The sequence below is a fragment of the Haliotis rubra genome, unplaced genomic scaffold, assembly GCF_003918875.1.
Source record: "Haliotis rubra isolate DU_JTF1 unplaced genomic scaffold, ASM391887v1 Scf435, whole genome shotgun sequence".
Classification (NCBI taxonomy): domain Eukaryota; kingdom Metazoa; phylum Mollusca; class Gastropoda; order Lepetellida; family Haliotidae; genus Haliotis; species Haliotis rubra.
The window spans coordinates 336,650-356,104 of NW_025767119.1; the positions used below are offsets into that span (position 1 = coordinate 336,650).

General features: G+C 39.8%; 1 protein-coding gene across 7 annotated transcripts; it reads right to left on the bottom strand.

The window, feature by feature from the left end:
* Positions 1-864: 864 nt before the first annotated feature.
* LOC124289188 (E3 ubiquitin-protein ligase RNF180-like) lies at positions 865-18,574 on the bottom strand. Of its 7 annotated transcripts, none has more exons than XM_046725793.1 (7): positions 18,484-18,574; positions 13,708-13,854; positions 10,408-10,499; positions 6,944-7,174; positions 6,206-6,895; positions 2,904-3,120; positions 865-1,154 (listed from the first exon to the last, which is right to left on the bottom strand). In XM_046725793.1, the coding sequence occupies exons 2-7, from the start codon at positions 13,796-13,798 to the stop codon at positions 889-891; spliced, it is 1,587 nt and encodes a 528-aa protein (XP_046581749.1). In that variant the 5' UTR covers positions 13,799-13,854; positions 18,484-18,574; the 3' UTR covers positions 865-888. The 7 variants fall into 7 exon arrangements, with proteins under 7 accessions (XP_046581749.1, XP_046581748.1, XP_046581750.1 ...); XM_046725792.1 differs by having other exon boundaries at positions 6,206-6,896; positions 6,939-7,174; XM_046725794.1 differs by having other exon boundaries at positions 6,206-6,825; positions 6,904-7,174.
* Positions 18,575-19,455: the final 881 nt, after the last annotated feature.

The window sequence follows — 19,455 nt, forward strand, 5'->3', positions numbered from 1 at the left end:
AATTGTTTACTGTTTTAAAATGAGAGTATTCAAACATTACTACATCTTGTACTTAATGTCTGGATCAGATAAACCAGTGATAGATAGCAAGAGTCCATGTCACTGCCACGAGAGACAAGTATGAAAGACAAGTGTGAGAGACACATATAAGACACAAGTGTGAGAGAAACAGATGAGACACACATATGAGTGTCAAGTGTGAGAGACATGGGTGAAACACACATGAGACATGTTAGAGACACGGATGAGAGACACGTCTGAGAGACAAGTGTGAGACACACGTATGAGAGGCATCTATAAGGGTCGCATACGAGAGAAACGTCTGAGAGACAAGTACGAGAGAGAGTGTGAGAGATAACTATGAGCAACATATAAGAGACAAGGATGAGAGACACGTATGAGCAACAAGTATGAGATACAAGTATTAGAGACTAGAGGGATGACTATGAGAGATAAGGATGAGTGACACGTATGAGACACATATGAGCAACAAGTATGAGAGACACGTATGAGAGACAAGATGGATGAGTATGACAGATAAGGATGAGAGACACGTATAAGCAACAAATATGAGACACAAGTATTGGTTGCTCGGCAGCCCTTGCAGATTTCAATCCTGGTTTGCTCTGATCAAGGTACCAGGTTTGTCTGCACCATACCAATGTTCCTGGCTTCCACCAAAGTGGTCAGGTCCATGGTCCAAGACCAGTATCACTTCAGTCTTTCCTCCTACAATAAGCTGGACCAGATAGTCCAGGAAGCAAGGATCGATGATCTAGTTGTCTCATGTGACCAGCAACGATGCACTGGGGACATATTCTAACCCACATCCCCACTGCGGTCAAAGTATAACATCACACTTCATGATGAAAATAAAACTCTTTAATATCACAGAGCGAGACTGACACACAACACCAATAACACCAGAATGACGGCACCCAGGAATGTGAAGCACTTGAGCCAGAGTCGGGACATGAGGGTGTAAATGTTCTCATTACCCCCCATTGCATAGACAATCCGCTCGTTGATGGTGTGGCGGTTGGAGGTGCCTGTAGATCGGGGGAGGGGGTAGCGGTGAGACAGGTACTTGCTGTCTGACATACGACGGTGCTTGTAGGAGACAGGATATTTCAGCTTTATTGTGGCAGTCAAATCTGAAAGTACAAAGAAATGAGCAGTTTTATATCAACCCAGTTTGAGGTAAGGTGAAATTGGGTTTAACGTCGTGCTTGAGAATATTTCGCTCATATGACGACGTGCATGAGTGTGTAGGGGTATATGCGGCTGCTTGTACTAGCCCAGACTGAAGCTGATTTTATAGTGCTAGCCCACTGAGATACCATGCCGCAGTGAAGCATGAATACCCCACTCAGACACATTATACTGACTCCTAGCCGACCAGTCCTTGTTGTACCCATTAATGCCGAGTGCCAGGCAGGGACCAACAAGTGCCATATTTTAACGTCTTTTGGTGTGACGCGGTCGGGGATCGAACCCGCGACCTTCTGCTCTCCGGGCGGACGCTCTAACCACTACACCACGGAGGCGGTCTAACCCAGTTTGATACTGTACAAGTCATGTGTACTATAGTTCAGTAAAAACCTAGCCCTCGACCTGCTCATGTGAACTTCAGCCTTCCATGCAAAGACTGCAGAGTACTCAACTTCTAAGAAATTTTACTGCTCATTTTATAAACAATGACAAGCCTATTCATATAAATCTGAGAAACCAGAAGTTGTGTTTAAAAAAGGTGAAAGCCTGGCTGTCTCTTATTCAGCATCGGCCATTATCAGTTTCTAATATTTCCAAAAGAGTTCTTTTGAAATTTTGTTGTGTCAGTCTTAACTTTAACATTCAAGCTGGAGTGGTACTGTTCTCGGACTAAAGGGCCTTTTAAAGACAGCAGGACTTGATAAGAGATGCTATAGTAAGTGAGTATGGTTTTATCCCCCTTTTAGCAAGCATCAGAAATGGGCTTCATACATTGTACCCATGTGGGGAATCAAACCAGTGCCTTCGGTGTGACGAGCGAATGCTTTAACCACAAGGCTTCCCCCACTGTCCCGAGAAATGCTAGGAATGAGTGAGTGAGTGAGTGTGGTTTTACAACACTTTCAGCAGTATTCCAGCAATTACACTAAGAAATGGGCTTTACACATCGTACCCACATGGGGAATCAGACCCAGGCCTTCGCCATGACAAGCGAACGCTTTAACCACTCAGTCACTCCTACTGCCCCGAGAAATTCTAGGAGGGACTGGGGCATGTGGTACTGTTGTGAGACTTGCTACCAAGGGGCTAGATGTTTGGTTGGTTGGACTGGACCAGAAGATTCAGTAATCAATAGCATGAGCATCGATCTACACAATCCATAAGATGACATGTGTCAACCAAGTCAGCAATTCTGACCACCTGATCCCTCTTAAGACAAGCATGGGTTGCTGAAGGCCAATTCTAAACCGGATCTTCATCAGTGTTTTCAGACACACTGACCCAATCCGGACAATAAGACTTGATGAGAAATGTTTCAAAAGGACAAGGCAATTTGGTACTGTTGTCAGACTGATTGACCACCAGAATGTGATGATGAATCGAGACCAGGGCTAGCGAACGAGCCACCAATGAACAGGGGAGGGTGGCATGCAGTACTATATATTGGCAGATTTATTGGTCCCACCCAGACATCAAGATGAGAAATGTGACCAAGAGGTCATGTGGTATTATTTTCAGATTTATGACTTCTGTAAAAACAGCAGGGTCTTATGAGAAATGCTACCAAGTGGCTGGGGAATGTGTTATTTTCTTCAGATTTGTGACTTCAGTAGCACAGCAGAACTTGATGATAAACAAGAATAGAGCCAGCAATGATCAGGGGAGGGTGGTACGTTGTTGGGTCAACTGACCTCTGTCCAGGTGGCAGGACTTGATGAGAATGCGACACATTGGGCAGGGGAATGATGTACTGTTGTCCGACTCTTGAGCCAGATGCCGCAGACACGTCTCACAGAACACGTGACCACAGGGGCAGCAGACGTGGGGATGCAGGAACACGTCCAGGCACACGGGACATTCATGTTCCTCAGACACGTTCTCATCAATGATGCTGTCATCAGAGGAACTCTGGAATTCACGAAATGCTTAAGAGTCAGTGACTCGAGGTGTAAATGAGAACATCAAAAGTATTGATTGTAAATGTTGGGATTTCAAATTTGACATTTTTACACCATTTCAAGGAACGTAAAAGGTCAAATGTTCCCTTACATGATGTATGCATATGAAATGTTATTGTGTTATTTAGTGTAACAATAATTCTTGGGAATGCTAATAGTAATCAATAAGGACACCATAATTAATAGACTGAATTGCTGCAAGTGTGGCGTCCAGGATAGCTTACAGATGCAGCAGTCTGCAAAGTGAGAGAATATATTTTCACACTCTTTTTAAAATATTCAAGATGGGGGTCACCAGTAATGGGCTTCATACATTGTACCCTTTAGGGAAAATCAAAACAAGGCCTTTGGCATGACGAGCGAATGCTTTACTCACCCCCTTGATACGTATTGATGCATCAATCCATGGGCCACCGATACAGCGAATCGATACAAAGTTTTACATTGTCATATATCCCAATACAATACTTCAAATGGGCCACGATACATCGATGTTTAACTTTGAATTTTGCGAAATCGCGATATCTGTTCTGACAAAAAACCTTACGTTTGTTTCATGATTAAAGTATATGCTTACTTATTTCCCTTCATAAGTAAACAGTTTCTCGGAATGTTTCTATGTCAGACATAGTGCTCGCATGTTATTAACATTCACAAAACATTCAATGTATAAAGTTAATTATCTAGTTTTCCGAATGAACATTGAAAAACGTTGGCGGAATTTGATGAAATACTTTAAAATGGTTTTGCTTTGATCTTAAGGTGTTTTATATTTGGTGTTAGAATTAAGGAATTTAGTGTCGTGATGTGTATCGTATCACCACCCTCATATCGCGATTCGTATCGTATCGTATCGGAGCTTCAGTGCACAAAACTTTGGCAATATATTGTCGTGACTAAAATTTTAGTATCATGATGTATTGTATCGAAGGTTGTATGCCAATACCAGCACTACCTCATCACCCACAGTCTGGAAAGAGGGTCTCAGGAAGTAGCTTTTAGAGATTACTATAAAACAAAAAACTGTTCCTGAAATCCACAATGTACATAACTTGACAAAATTGACAATACTTGTACCCATGTTGTCTCATACGGGCTCCATAATTTGCTTTGCAGAGTTGAATCCCTATATGTGAGTTTGATTTTGTGCAGTTTTTAATGATATTCCATAAATGTGACGGCAAGGGACACCAGAAAAGCACTTGAAACATTGTACCCATGTAGGGAATGGAATCCAGACATTAAGCACACACTCTAACCACTAGGCTAGCCTACCTCCCACATCATGACAGGAATCCTGGACAGTTTGTATTAGTGTTCAAACAGAAACCTATGACTATGGGTTCAAATCACAGATGGGCCGACTGTTCACAGGTACATCATCAAGTTTCGTATGAATCATCCGAATCACAAAACATAGGTCACATGTTCGTCTGTGTGGATTAATGTTAGTGTTATACATTAACCTTTAGTTTAGACACTCACCTATAGTGAGTGAGTTTGATTTTATGCCACTTTTAACAATATTCCAGCAATATCACAACGGGGGACACCAGAAATGGGCTTCACACATTTAGCCCATGTGGGGAATCGAACCCGGGTCTTCACCGTGACGAGCAAACGCTTTAACCACTAGGCTACCCCACCGCCCCCACTCACCTATACCTTTCCTGAATGTGTATATTTTTAGTTTAGACACTCACTTATACCTTTCCATCCTCGATAATCTCCAGGGTATACGCTACGATAACTCTCCACTATACCCTGGATGCATCCACGGCTTGGGGGCGATGATTTTATTACCTCCCTTGGCTGGCTCCGCATTTTCACAGTAGCCAATCAGTAACCTATCTTGACCAGTAAGACTGCACGGTATTACCGTTATACCAGTTTATCCCAAAACGCCTCTCAAAGTATACGTATTGTAATGGTTTTCTCAGACACAGTATATTGGGTAATACAAATATACAAAGTTTGGTGATTATCTCCATGGTGTAAGTTAACCTCTACACAGACTTTCACTCACACTAAAGTTTTCCATTGTCATTAATTGACAAAACTGCATACTTTACAATCAATAAATTTTGTAAATATGAAAATACAATCCCTCGAAATCAATTCTAAATTTGAGATTTCTGCTTTCACAACCATAAAATTTATTTTTAAGGCTATAGTATGTAGAAAATAGGCTCTCTGACAAACACTGCAGCTCCCCTTATATATCGCAAGACGTATCAGAATACATTTACCAGAATTGCAATATATTGCAATACAATCTATTGCCAATACACTATGTACACAGCCCTAATGACCAGCATCCATGATATTGTAAAGTATGTGAAATGTCAGATTTGTCCTAAACTGCAGCTGTGCTATCAGTCCACCAAAAGCCTTTCGAATTTGTTTTAGAGGCTTTCGGTTTTAAGTGGAAACCATATTTTCTTAGTCTTCAGAGTTTGTACATGAAATGTAGATGCTAACAGAAAAATACAAACATTTTGATTCAAATTTAGCAGGGCTTCATTTACATTATTCAACAGTGTTGTTCAGTTTCTATCTGAAGCTAAAATAGAGTTATAGCCTTCTAATATAATGCTACTTGACAATGACCATTCTGGTATAGAAATACTTTTTTTTCTAAGTGTGTCTTAGGGCACCAGACAAATATTTTAGGTGTGCCTTTCAGAAATTGAGTATGCCCACGTTTTTAGAATACATGACAATGATGATGATCATTTGAAAGTTTTTGTTAAATAAAGAAATGGGTTTATGTGCATTCAAATATGTATGGTATTATTCAATTTGGAAAAAAATAATTGTTTTGGGGATTAAATGACTAAATGTGAGTTATGTCTCTGAAAAATCAGCCGTGTCAAAAGGGCACTGAGAACATTTTTTAGCCGTGCCATTTCAATAATTACCGTGCCATGGCACACTTAAATATGGGGTATTTCGAACCCTGCCATTATTTAAATTTTACTTCAGCACTATCTTACCATGGTTGTGAGAATTCCTCAATACAACACCCCCTTTACCTGCTTCTCCTCCAGCTGTTTAAACCTGTTCAGAGTCTCCCTGTCAAGTCTCCCATCATCGGCATCATCAACATGCTCTCCTCCACGCTGCTTGGAACGCAACTCCTTCCTGCGCCTGGATCTCAACTCCTTCTTCAGTCTCCTTGGTTGCACATAAAAACCATCGTCACGTTTTTCCTGACACAGTGCCATCTGACTGATGCCAGAACATCTGTCACCGAAACCTCTGCACTTGCTGATTTTGTTACCATGGCTACAAACATGCCGGACAACAGTTCTACTGACATTACTTTGGTTCTCTGAAGCACCAGCTGGATCAATCCCAGACCGTCTGTGCCTAGAGTCTTCACACACTTGACACATCTGATGAGAGTTCACTCTTACAACATTGCTAAACAAACGGTCCATCTCAACAGCACTGGGAGTAAGACACTGATCAACACCGGGAACAGAAACACACAGCTGCAGGTCTGTCCTAGGTTGTCTCAAGACAAGCCCAGCTGTCCCAGAACAACCAACTTGGGCATGGGTGTCATCTTCTGATTCATTCAACAGTCCTGATGGATCACAGCCCTGGGGTAGCATCCCTACAGTGTGCTTTTGTGAGGCACCGGACACACCAATAGGCTCAGTACACTCCTGGCTAGAAGTCACTTGTGGATTGATAGAAGCTTCTTTGATGAGAGGACCGGACACACCAACACGCTCAGTACACTCCTGGCTAGAAGTCACTTGTGGATTGATAGAAGCTTCTTTGATGAGTGGACTGTCTGATCTTGCAAATCTGGTGTGGAAATCTTGTTGTTGCTGTGCCTGTTTCAGCAACATTTTATCCACTCGGTCTCGAAGTATATAAACTTCTGGCAGGGTCTGTTCACCACAAGGGCATAGTGCTGATTTCACAAAATCAAATGATCCAAGTCTGCTGTTACACTTTGGGCAGTTCAGCTTGCCTTTATTCCACAAGGCCTGAAACAATATCAGAAATGTATGAGAGATGAATCTCTTCTAACACATTGTAGCAAATTAGACATTCTATGCAGTGTTCGAAATACCTGCCTGCCCGACTGCCCGGGATGGGTTATTTTCAACACGGACTGCCAGATTCACCTGCCCGATGGTCGGGTTAAAATTTAGACATATATGAAGATATTCATCATATTTCAGGATAATAAATCATTATTAATTCACTCAAAAAAATAAATGATGAATTCCAATTAGATGATAAACTAAGTCGCTTGTCAAACCTAATATATTTTCGGGCAGGTAATTTTTGGTCAGGGCTGGAAAATTTTACCTCTAACCATCCCTGTGGTCATGCTGATATTTTTGGGAGTTTCATACCCTGCCCTAAGCCAAAAGCGTTTAAGACCAGTAGTACAGCACTGCAATGTCTTACTATAACACTCCGACGTACAGGTAAGCTGCGTATCTGCGTAAGTTACGCAAACGTTTATGTGAAAACTCAATTTCTATAAAGCCTATTACGTACAAGTACGCTTGAAGTTTTCTAAATGCTCAATAAATTTGATCTTACATGCATACACACAAAAAATAGATAAAATAACTGAGGTATATTGAAGAGGTTCAATTTCAGCACATAAACTTGGCAACTTGCAGTCTTTCTTATTGCTTCTCATATTACAGATCGAACGTAAATAACAAACAAGTAAACCAATATTTAAACTTCATTATATTTTTACAACTAATGGAAAATGGCAAAATACCCAACTGAGTTTGAATGATTTGGGTACAATTTATTTGGCTACTCAAAAGAAAATTAGGATACCCAGTTGAGATGAACACAAGCGAGTAACTCAATGACCCCCAAAGTTATCTGTAGCTCTGACAATGAAGCTTTATAACCAGAGTGTTGGTTGTTTGTTCAACACTGCACTCAGCAATATTCCAGCTATGTTGCAGCGGTCTGTACATAATCTGGACCAGAAAATCCAGTGTATAGTAGCAGGAGCATCGATCTACCCAACTGGGATGCGATGACACGTGTCAACCAAGTCAGCGGATCTGACCACCTGATCCCATAAGTTGCCTCTAATGAGGTGAGGTGAAATTGGGTTTCACGTCGTGCTTGAGAATATTTCACTCATATGACGACGATGCGTGCGTATGTGTATGTGCGGCTGCTTGAACTAGCCCAGACTTAAGCTGGTTTTATAGTGCTAGCCCACTGAGATGCCGCTGTGAAGCATGAATACCCCACTCAGACACATTATACTGACTCTGAGCAGACCAGTCCTTGTTGTACCCATTAATGCCGAGCGCCAGGCAGGACCAACAAGTACCATATTTTAACGTCTTTTGGTATGACGCGGTCGGGGGTTGCCTCTTATGACAAAGCATGGGTTGCTGATCTTTACGGTTCTATAACTTGTGTTGGGAATTGGTTGAAATCTCACATTTGATGATTGGTTCATTACCAACGAGCAATCGTCGAAAAAATCGGTTAGCGTCATTTTCAAATTTCCTATTCAGGTTGTTATTGCATATACCGGTAAGTATAACGTGGTTCTCTGTTGTTTTTTTGTTTTATTAAGAAACTGCTTAAACTGCATTGGCAAACTTCATATCCAATGTAAAATGATACAACTTGCTACTTTAAAGTGATGACTAATATATCATGAACATATGAAATACACAATGCCATTTTAGAAAGTGGTCAAATGTAACATATGCTATATTTGGGATTACACTTTCTTATTAAAGTACCGATTCTAGTACTTTTTGGGTTGAGTCCCATCCGGGATTCGAACCCACACCCTCAGAGTCAGGCACCTAATCGCCAGCACACAAAGTCAGACACGGTGGCTGAGCGGTCTAGGTGTCTGACTTTGTGTGCTGGCGATTAGGTGCCTGACTCTGAGGGTGTGGGTTCGAATCCCGGATGGGACTCAACCCAAAAAGTACTAGAATCGGTACTTTAATAAGAAAGTGTAATCCCAAATATAGCATATGTTACATCATGAACATAAACTACCTGGAGTCTTCAAGCAATATGCAGTATTGACTTTTCAGTAAGTGAGTTTTCTAAGAATTAAACATTTTTTCAAGCCCTGACAACTTCTAAAATATGTTCCATTGTCAAGCGTTCAAACACTAAAGTTGTAGTTCCCAAATCATTTGTGTTCAATTATGAGAAAAAGTGATCGATTGCTTGGTCGGTTGGTCACTGTGGCCAATCTTAGATTATTTCAAATTAATCAGAACACCACTAATTATAACCCAGAGGCTACCCCCACTTCCCCCACCACTAATTATAACCAGAGGGTGGTCATATATCACAGAGGAGGTCATTCATGCCAACCCCTGTACTATGCCGGTACAAGACCAATAGTGACTCCTGACCGTCTTTGGCTATTTTTTGTCTGGGTTCTGTGTAAGAGCAAACTGGCATAGCTGAAAGATTGGTCAACTCAAAACAACTTCAAGTGTATATGATCCCAAGCATATCATATACATTGCTTATGCTATCTAAAACACATAAGATTTACTTTGATAAGCAGTGTCATTGAACACAATTAACTTTATCCTGGGAATATTCTTAGATACAAGACATGTATTATTATTTTATATCAATTATTAATTATTTCGGAATGATTCTGAAATACTTCCAGTCATCTGTGCAATCTGATTTGTTTTTCATATTTCCGAACAGAACCTTCTGGGAAGGAAGAAAGGAGAGGGAGCGTGACAGGGAACAGAGCTATATATAACTATGCTGTTGATTTTGTTGTCATGGTCACAATGGTGATAAAGTTGTCAACAACACAAGATGCTCCCTCTAACTAAATTGTGTCACAACTCCACAGTGTTCACGAATAGCGTCTGACCCTCTGACAAATCCGGCAGATTCGCCAACAGTCTGATAGAAGTCTACAACCCACCAGCCCCAGTGTCTGACTGTATGTTTCACAATGACTTTGATTGAAGTTGTTATATGTGGCATGTGACACTTGTTTCCTGTTTATAAATCTTATGTTTGTTAATAATTTCAATGCCAATTATAAGAAATGTTAAATCTGAAATGTGTGTTTATGTTATTCTATGGGTCCTGTGAATTTTCAATGGGTCAGACAGACATCTGAAACTTGCAGGACCCAATGTCCTGTAACTTTGAAACACCATTCGTGAACACTGCTCCAACTTACTCATTTGCTCTAAAAAATATGAAAACATGTATTAACCTGACTGATAGCTTCTCGTATCCATGACAACTCTTCATTCTCCATGGAGACGAACCAAACTGATGAGGTAGAAATACTTGAACATGATGTCTCTGTGAACATTGAGAGGAATTACGTCCTAGAACATATTAATGAAACAGAGTTTTTCCTTTTGTCTTAATTTAGATTCTTACTCCATAATCAATAGGGCTGGATATTGCTCTGATTTTCATATTGCGATATATAGCAATAACTTCAGAGATATTGCAATATATATTGTGATATATTGACTGGATGGTTTCTGCCCAAGTGCTTACATCATAAATTCATAATAGCTCTCCGTGTGCGACATCTTCTTAGTTGCTGTTACACCATACTCTCAGGGTGCCTGTCCCCATTGTGTATGGCTTTATGTCAATGGTTTACAGATAAATAAAATGATATAGAGCTTTTATGTGCAATATTTAATTGAAGTATTGCAACAAAGTTTTGCGAACATAATGATAAAGGTAATAGTATAACATGATGTTCATGGTCAGTGTTGCTTGCTTAAGCAGAACGCACTTCAATGCAGGATGTACTTATTGTTACGGTACGAGGGTCGATCAAAAGTATGTAGCCTAACTATATTCTCGATGTCCAATGTTTGAAAAGCTTCCATTTATTTTGAAGGAGTCGGTAGCAAACCCATATCCAACATTTCACATGTGTGGGTAATGTGGTTAACCAGATATTTGTCATTACAACACATTGGGGTATAATATTTCTAAAAAATTGCACAAAGGAAAACGATTTGTCTTTTGGTACCTCTTGGATGATGGTATGCCCTCAGATAATGTCATATAAAATATGTTCAGTATAGTATTGGGTGACTTCCCGTCATGATCAACAGTCAAAGATTTGGATTGCCTGATTTATATTTAGTCAGGGGCTATTTTTTAAGGACAACCCCATTTTAATCTTTCAAAAACATTGTGTCCAGATATTCAAGCTGGCACAGTTTACAATATATTGTGAGCTGACCATTCAGTATTTAGATTAAACCCTTGGCATCATGTATGCATATGTGAAAACATTAGAATAAACTATGCCCTTATGAATATGTCATCTGAAAGAGGGATGGGTAGTGTCTCCAAACAAGCTCTTTCAGTCAACATGAAGGGGGGAGTCACTTTAACAAATGATTGTAATTTCAAATTGCTTTTTTATAAACTTTAATATCTAGGTGTGATTCTAGGGGACTTCTATCAATCTCAAAACACACAAAATATTTCTTGCATATTTTGTTTCCTGAAGTTTTTGATGCATGTATTGGAGATTTTGCAATTTTTTAGGGTACCAAGATGAAAGGTCAAACAAAATGGGCATCGTGAGACTGGAACATAGCAAAACCAAATTGCTTGAGCTTGACAGATAATATGTAGAAAAATAAAACATAAAAATAACTGCATTTGTATCGTTTTCTTGGTGATTCTACATACTTTTGATTCGCCCCTCGTATGTCAGTGATTCATTCAGATTCATCTCCAATATAAACACGTGTTAACATGAACTGTTGCAAAATGAAACAAAAACATGATTTAGGTGAACTACTTGAGCTTAAAAACTCATGTAACCTCCAATGCTAAGATCCTTGACTAGAATGTCATTATACAGTCCTACAAAATTTATAAGACTTAGACCTTTATGATAAATTGATAACATGTGTCCCATTATGAAACAAACAAAAATAATAAAATATTTTGAATTGTGAAATGGTCCCTCAGATCAGAGGCTCTACTAATAAGACCAAATAAAACATTGGACCCATTTGAGGCCACCTAATTCCTCCAAACTGTCACATATGAAACCATTCAAACCCACAAAACTTGGTAGAATATTTGGCTCTTTTGGAGCCACTTATAAAGATACTTCCACTTGTAAAATGTTACATGAAATCAACTGAAATAAAATATATTTGATACTTTTAGAGCACATATTGTTGCCATGAAAGTCAAGGGCATATAATTCAAAGGGGGCTAACTCTGAATGATCCAATACATATTGCAGAATCTGAACCATATCGCGATAATCATATCGCGAGATACTGTACTGGTATATACCGGTTTACCTGTAATATTGCACAGCCCTAATAACCAAGCTAAAAGTGAATAGACCGAAACATCGCTGTATGCAATAGACAAGAAGTTGCCATCCATAAAGTTGTACGATTCATCAAAAACAGAAAAATTACTAGGCTATATCAGATGTTGCAATTGTTTATAAGTTGCGAGTAATATATCTCCATACTTGTTGTGCAGCGGAATTGGCATGTGCAGAGCTTGTCTAGAATGTAAATAACAACTAATCAACTAAATTTGAAACACTTACCTGTGGCCTAAACTAGGAACTAAACGTGATAACTATTACCAGTGAGGACAAAATGGATGGCTTATAATCAACAAAATGGGTGGCTTATAATCAACAAAATGGATGGCTTATAATTGACAAAATGGATGGCTTATAATCAACAAAATGGGTGGCTTATAATCAACAAAATGGGTGGCTTATAATCAACAAAATGGGTGGCTTATAATCAACAAAATGGGTGGCTTATAATCAACAAAATGGATGGCTTATAATCAACAAAATGGGTGGCTTATAATCAACAAAATGGGTGGCTTATAATCAACAAAATGGGTGGCTTATAATCAACAAAATGGGATTCTTTTATGGTGATTTTATGTGAAGAAAATAAAACTAAAGCTAATTGTCTACCAGGACCTCTAATAAACCCTAAGCATTCTAATTCCAAAAAAAGCAAAGAGAAACAGAAGCCTGTACTGTCTATGGGTATTATGAATGTTGAGTGGGTATTTCATTTTCCGTTACCACTGCTTTAAATGCGTATTTCAGTAAACAACCTAAGCATTTCATGTAAGACAGGTATGTTCTGCCTTATGTCTACCTAATCACCAACTGGTATACTCCCTGACGACAAGATCTTTGATAGCAATCGATGTTCTGGCTGCATTTGTTTTAAACTGCATTATCTAACATTTTAAATCGTAATTGGGTAGCCAACAATTAGCACTTTTATTAGCTTATCTGGGCCTTTAATGCATGTGAAAACCAAAATGTCTTACATTTGTGAGAGCACTTTTATTAGTTTCAATGCAAAACCAAAATGTCTTCAGAGTGAGTGAGTTAGGTTTTACTCCGCCTTTTAGCAACATTCCAACAATATCACAGCGGGCACCAGAAATACTTATAATATAATACAGAAACGGGCCATAGATCGTTAGCTACTTAAGGAAAATTATGCATGTCGACATATCCGACCTTTCACTGGCTGACCATGTGTGTTGACGACATCATCGCTGACCAGGACGACACAGCGGCAACGACGACATCGCAGTTTGAATCTGTCCATGGCGCAACATCAGCAACTGTCCACAGTATTTCAGCAATCAGCCCACTGTCAACAAACTGTAAATCAATTGTCAGTTTTAACAGCGGAGTCTTAATTTTTTCTTCAAGTTGCTTCAAGCCAAACTCAGAAATATCCCAGACATACCACTGAAAATTGCTGTGTGGATTGACTGACTTGTGACAGGCCTTATGAGGAATGTTTGACTATCACGGCTAACACCCGCAACCAGTCAACTGAACTAGTGGTGTTTCGATTAATTGAAATAATCGAAGATTGGTTGAAGTTACCAAACGACCAAGCAATCGATCACATTTTCTCATAATCGAACACAATCGATTTTGGAACTGCCATTTTAGTCTTTGAAACACTTCATGATTGAACATATCTTCGAAGTTGTCAGGGCCTGAAAACTTGTTTAATTCTTAGAAAACTCACTACACTAACTGAAAAGTCATGACTGAATATTTCTTGAAGACCCCAGAAGGTTTATGTTCATGATATATCAACATCACTTTAAAGTAGCAAGATTCATCATGTTATACATATCTGCAATAGCAACCTGGATAGGAAAATCTGAAAATTGTCGTTAACCAATTTTTATCGATGATTGTTCGTTGGTAATGAAGCAATCATCAATTATGAGATTTCAACCCAACACTAAACTGAACTAAGTGAAGGGATTGACCCTGTGAACTTTGTACACAGGTTGCATGGGATTAATCTTAACCTAACTAAGAGCTGCAATATTGTCTGAATGTCACAAGACATAGAGTGAACTGAGTTTGGATCATAGTCAGGACATGGAAGTACACATTCAAAGCTGCAGTGGGTCCAATGATGATGATGATGATGATGATTTGGAGATATTTAATGCGCTCTTTAAAAAATGATGCATATTTAACACACAGGCCTGAGAGGCCATTTTGTGTCAGATCAAAAGAGGGGTGATTATGACCGCAAGATACATGGCAATCTGAAAGGGGAGTAATGGTTGCATAATTAAATTTGTTTGAATTTTAGATTTGCAAATTTGCCAGTAGTAGTAGGGGACGCTGAACTTTGGGGTGGTTTGGTTGGTACTTGTTTTGTTTGTTCTTATTTTTCGTTTTTTTGCTTTTTTGCAGGTCATGTGGTAAGGATTTGTATTTTTCATATTGGTGCCAGATGGTTATGTGGGAATATATATGGGAAAGGACAGTTTTGATTAGAAATATACACATGATACATATGGCAGTAGATTGGTAAGTCTGTTGTTTAAGGTCGCAGTCAGCAATATTCCAGCTGTATGGCGGTGGTGAGTAAATAACTGAGTCTCGACCAGGCAATCCAGTGATCAACAGCATGAGCATCTATCTACGCAATTTGGGATATGAAGACATGTGTCAACCAAGTCAGTGAGCCTGACCACCTGATCCTGTCCGTCGCCTTTTAAAACAAGCATTGGGTTGCTGAAGATAAATAATATGAACTCTCAACAGATCTGTATCGCAAATTGACAGTATCTCACCCCCAGCCACCTTATGCCAGAGCAACAGTGAAAATCCACAAGAACCCTGTTAAAACTTGTCTACTAGTCTGTTCCCGTGACACTGTGTTCTACAGTACTGCCCAGCACCTTACCCAATTACTCTCCCCGTTAGGTAAATCTGCCAACTCCTTCATCAACGGTTCAACTGACTTCTGTTGCAAGATCCGTGACATCAACAACCCAGGTCCCATCATCAGCTACGACGTTGTGGACCCATTCACCAATGTACCTCGGGAGGAAGCCCTTCGAGCACTACGCCAAAGAATTGACATCCTTCAACAACCCCTCAACACTAGCCTCTCTACCGACTCTATCATCGGCCTCACCTCCGCCTGCATCAACTCTACATACTTCACCTGGGGCGATGTTATCTATGAGCAAATCCACGGACTTCCTATGGGCTCCCCACTATCCCCAATCGTAACAGAAATTTACATGACCGACCTGGAAGATAAGGCTCTAGAAACTGCACCCTTCAAACCTTCCTGCTGGTACCGCAAAGTGGATGACACCTTCGTCATCCTCCAACCTCAGCAAGATCCAAAGCAGCTCCTCGCCCATCTCAACAACCAACATCCCCGCATCAAATTCACCATGGAAACAGAGCAGAACAACCAACTACCTTTCCTTGATGTCCTTGTATCCCGTACCTCCTGCAACCAACTCCAGACCTGTGTGTACAGAAAACCTACCCATACGGATCAATACATCCCCCCCTAAAATCAAGACCGGTGCCATCTCTACATTGACCAGAAGAGCCAAAAACATCTGCTCAACAAATCTACAAGAAGAAATTGAACAACGATTTTAGGAAAGTCTTTGTAGAACGTAACTACTACCCGCCTGAAATAGTCACCTCCTACCAAAAGATCTAAACAAGAATCAGCACCCATCAAGATATCCATTCCCTACATTGGTAAACCATCACATCAAATCAGCCGACTCCTGAAACAACAGCATAGACACAACCTTCTCAGCGTCCTCCAGCCTAAAAAACCTCCTCCATGCCAACGGAAGAAAACAACCCACCGTCAACAACAACAACCCGAAATGTGTTATTTATAATATACACTGTGACTGTGGACAAAGCTACATAGGTGAAACATGGCGACCCATCAACGCCCGAGTCAAAGAACATCGCACTTCCGTTACAAATTCCGACAGCAAATCAGCTATCTCTGACCACATCAAAGCAAACCCCAATCATCAAATAGAGTGGTCTGACATCACCATTCTCACCAACAACCAAACAGACTTCACTAAACGCAAGCTCACCAAAGCCATTCACATCAAACGCCATAAGCCCACCATCAACCATGACCAAGGATACTTCATTCCATCCGCTTATGATGCACTCCTCCACTAAACCCAACCTATTGTATATACATCTCACCTATTGTATAAACATCTCCTTCATTTTAACTACTCCTGTATTTGTACATCTCTGGCTTCCCTTCACTACCCTTTGTGTACTCACTGGCTTCATCAGCTTACTGCTTAACCAATTATGGCAATTATGCTGTTTTCTTTGTCAATTATGTTGTCTCATTGTTATATTCAGTATATATATATACATCTCCTCCACTTCATGTATCACTCTTGCTTGACAACGGTACAAGAATCTGTATCGAAACGTCCCACTCATGAAATAAAGAAGTTGTTATCCATAAAAAATTGTTCTATATTTAAAATGATTAAATATAGGGACCTGTAACGTATCAATTACAACATCCCTACTGGTGTAACGTTTCAAACAGCACTGTGAGTTTACATTTCGCGGACCGCGCACTTCAAAATCTGAAATAGAAAATCGTGAACTATCGTATGACATATATAGTCGACAAAGGTAGGGAAATCTATCTAACATTTACGTGGAGAGCTGCAACTGACACTGATCCTGCGGAAAATGAGACTTTAAAAGGAGTTTTTCAGAAATACTCCACACATGTGGCACCAAAGAAAAATCAACTTAGAGCTACTGTAAACTTCAACAGAAGAAAACAAGAAGCAACTGAGAAATTTGATAATTTTGTCACAGATCTGAGAATCCTAGTTCAAGACTGTGGACATACAGATGAAGAAAGAATGTTGAGAGATGCTATTGTACTTCGTTCATTGCATGCAGCAGTGCGTGAAAAATGCTTAGAGAGAGGAGATGAACTGACATTAGAGACGGCTATCATGATAGGACAGAACCATGAAACTTCACAGGAAAGTTTGAAAATAATAACAGATGAAGATCCTACTGTAAACAAGATACATTCTAGAAAACAAGGTCATTACTAAGGCTGTAATGATTCACTCGCATATTCGGTGAATCGAACCGTAGCCCTTCATGAATTCAATTCGTTATTCGTGGTCACCAGAACCGAATATTAACGAATATTTACGATTTTTTTAAGGAAGCATGTTTTACTTGAACCCTTGTGTACTTTTGGAAAGTGAGATATGCAAGGATGGAATATGTACTAGCATTGCAGTTGCGCAAGTCACGTTAGTTTGCGAAGGCCGCACATGATACTGTCGACTATAACTATTACATGCCAAATTTGAGTGTCATGAGATCACTGCATGGTTATTGGTGTGACAAATCAAAACTGTCAACATGGACGTTCCATATTGTACATCAATCACTTAACTACAATATTGTATTCCTGAATAATTATTTGTATTCGTTACCCAATATTCATGATACGTATCATATTCCCCACATAGTGTATTCGTTGTAGGCCTAGTCATTACAATGACAAAAAAATACACAGTCCAAAACCAAATCAGAGTAGACACAGAAAGCAAGAACAAAATCCAGAAAAATGTGGAAAATGTGGATGTCACAAATCACATAAAAAGTGTCCAGCACAAACAATACAAACAATACAACATCTGTCGTAAAACAAATGCAATGGACAGTGACCCTTGGAACTGATCACAATGGTGGGAAGAGGATTGGTTCCAGCACAGAATGGCATTTTGTAGCTGTAGCGATTTGAACCCAGATTATGCACAAAAATATCTCACGAAAATAGGTGATTCAGTGCTGATGTCAATGTTGAGATCTGCTTGACTGACACTACAAACAGAAATGACAGCCTTGTTTTTCCTGCTTGGGAAAATCTAGACACTGATTACCATAACTCTATGTTCCTGAGATACATACCGTCCACGTTCTGTCGATATATTTACATTGGAAAAGACAATTCGCAGGCAGTCGTCTGTCGGTCTGTTCCGGATTGTTGATAACGTGGACACGTAACGATTTAGGGTTACCTCCCCTAGGAAGGAACTAGCTTTACTCCCGTCTTTTCATATTTTCTTTCCAGGAAGGATGGATATGTGAGCTGAAATTGGGTTTAACGTCGTGCTTGAGAATATTTCGCTCATATGACGACGTGCATGCGTGTGTATGTGTATGTGCGACTGCCTGTACTAGCCCAGACTTAGCTGGCTTTATAAATTATAGTGCTAGCCCACTGAGATACCATGCCGCAGTTAAGCATGAATACCCCCACTCTGACACATTATATACTGACTCCGAGCCGACCAGTCCTTGTTGTACCCATTACGCCGATCGCCCCAGGAAGGATGGAGTCACAAAGGTATATCTCAACGGCAAAATGCAGTTACCTTTTTCAGTTGAGAACACAAAACGATGGTGGTAACAATAGCATTATGAGAGCATTTATTTTCATGTAACCAAACTGGATTCTAGGAAATTTAGCTTAAACGCCTTTTCAGCTGTAAGTCACTGTGCGAAAACTGCACTTATCGGCATTAAAGGATCTCGCCAAAAGCAAAAACAGCTACCTTGTTCCGCGAAAACAACACACCAAACGTTGTTTGTTTTGTTTAACCCCCTGGATGCCACAGGGACATATATGTCCTTCCCCTTCAACCCTCAATTTCAAGTCGAATAAAAATTAAAATATCCCACGCACACAAATACACTTCACAGTTTCGAATTCTGCGGGAAATTCCCTGTTTCTTGATACCATCCACTATTATTTTAAACAAAGCTCAAGTGCTGAAAATGACCTTACAAAATAGGCTTCATCTAAAATGGCGACATTTTTTACACAGTATGAAATCGCGATTCACAGCGTTATTTGCTGTATGTTTTGAAATGTGAAAA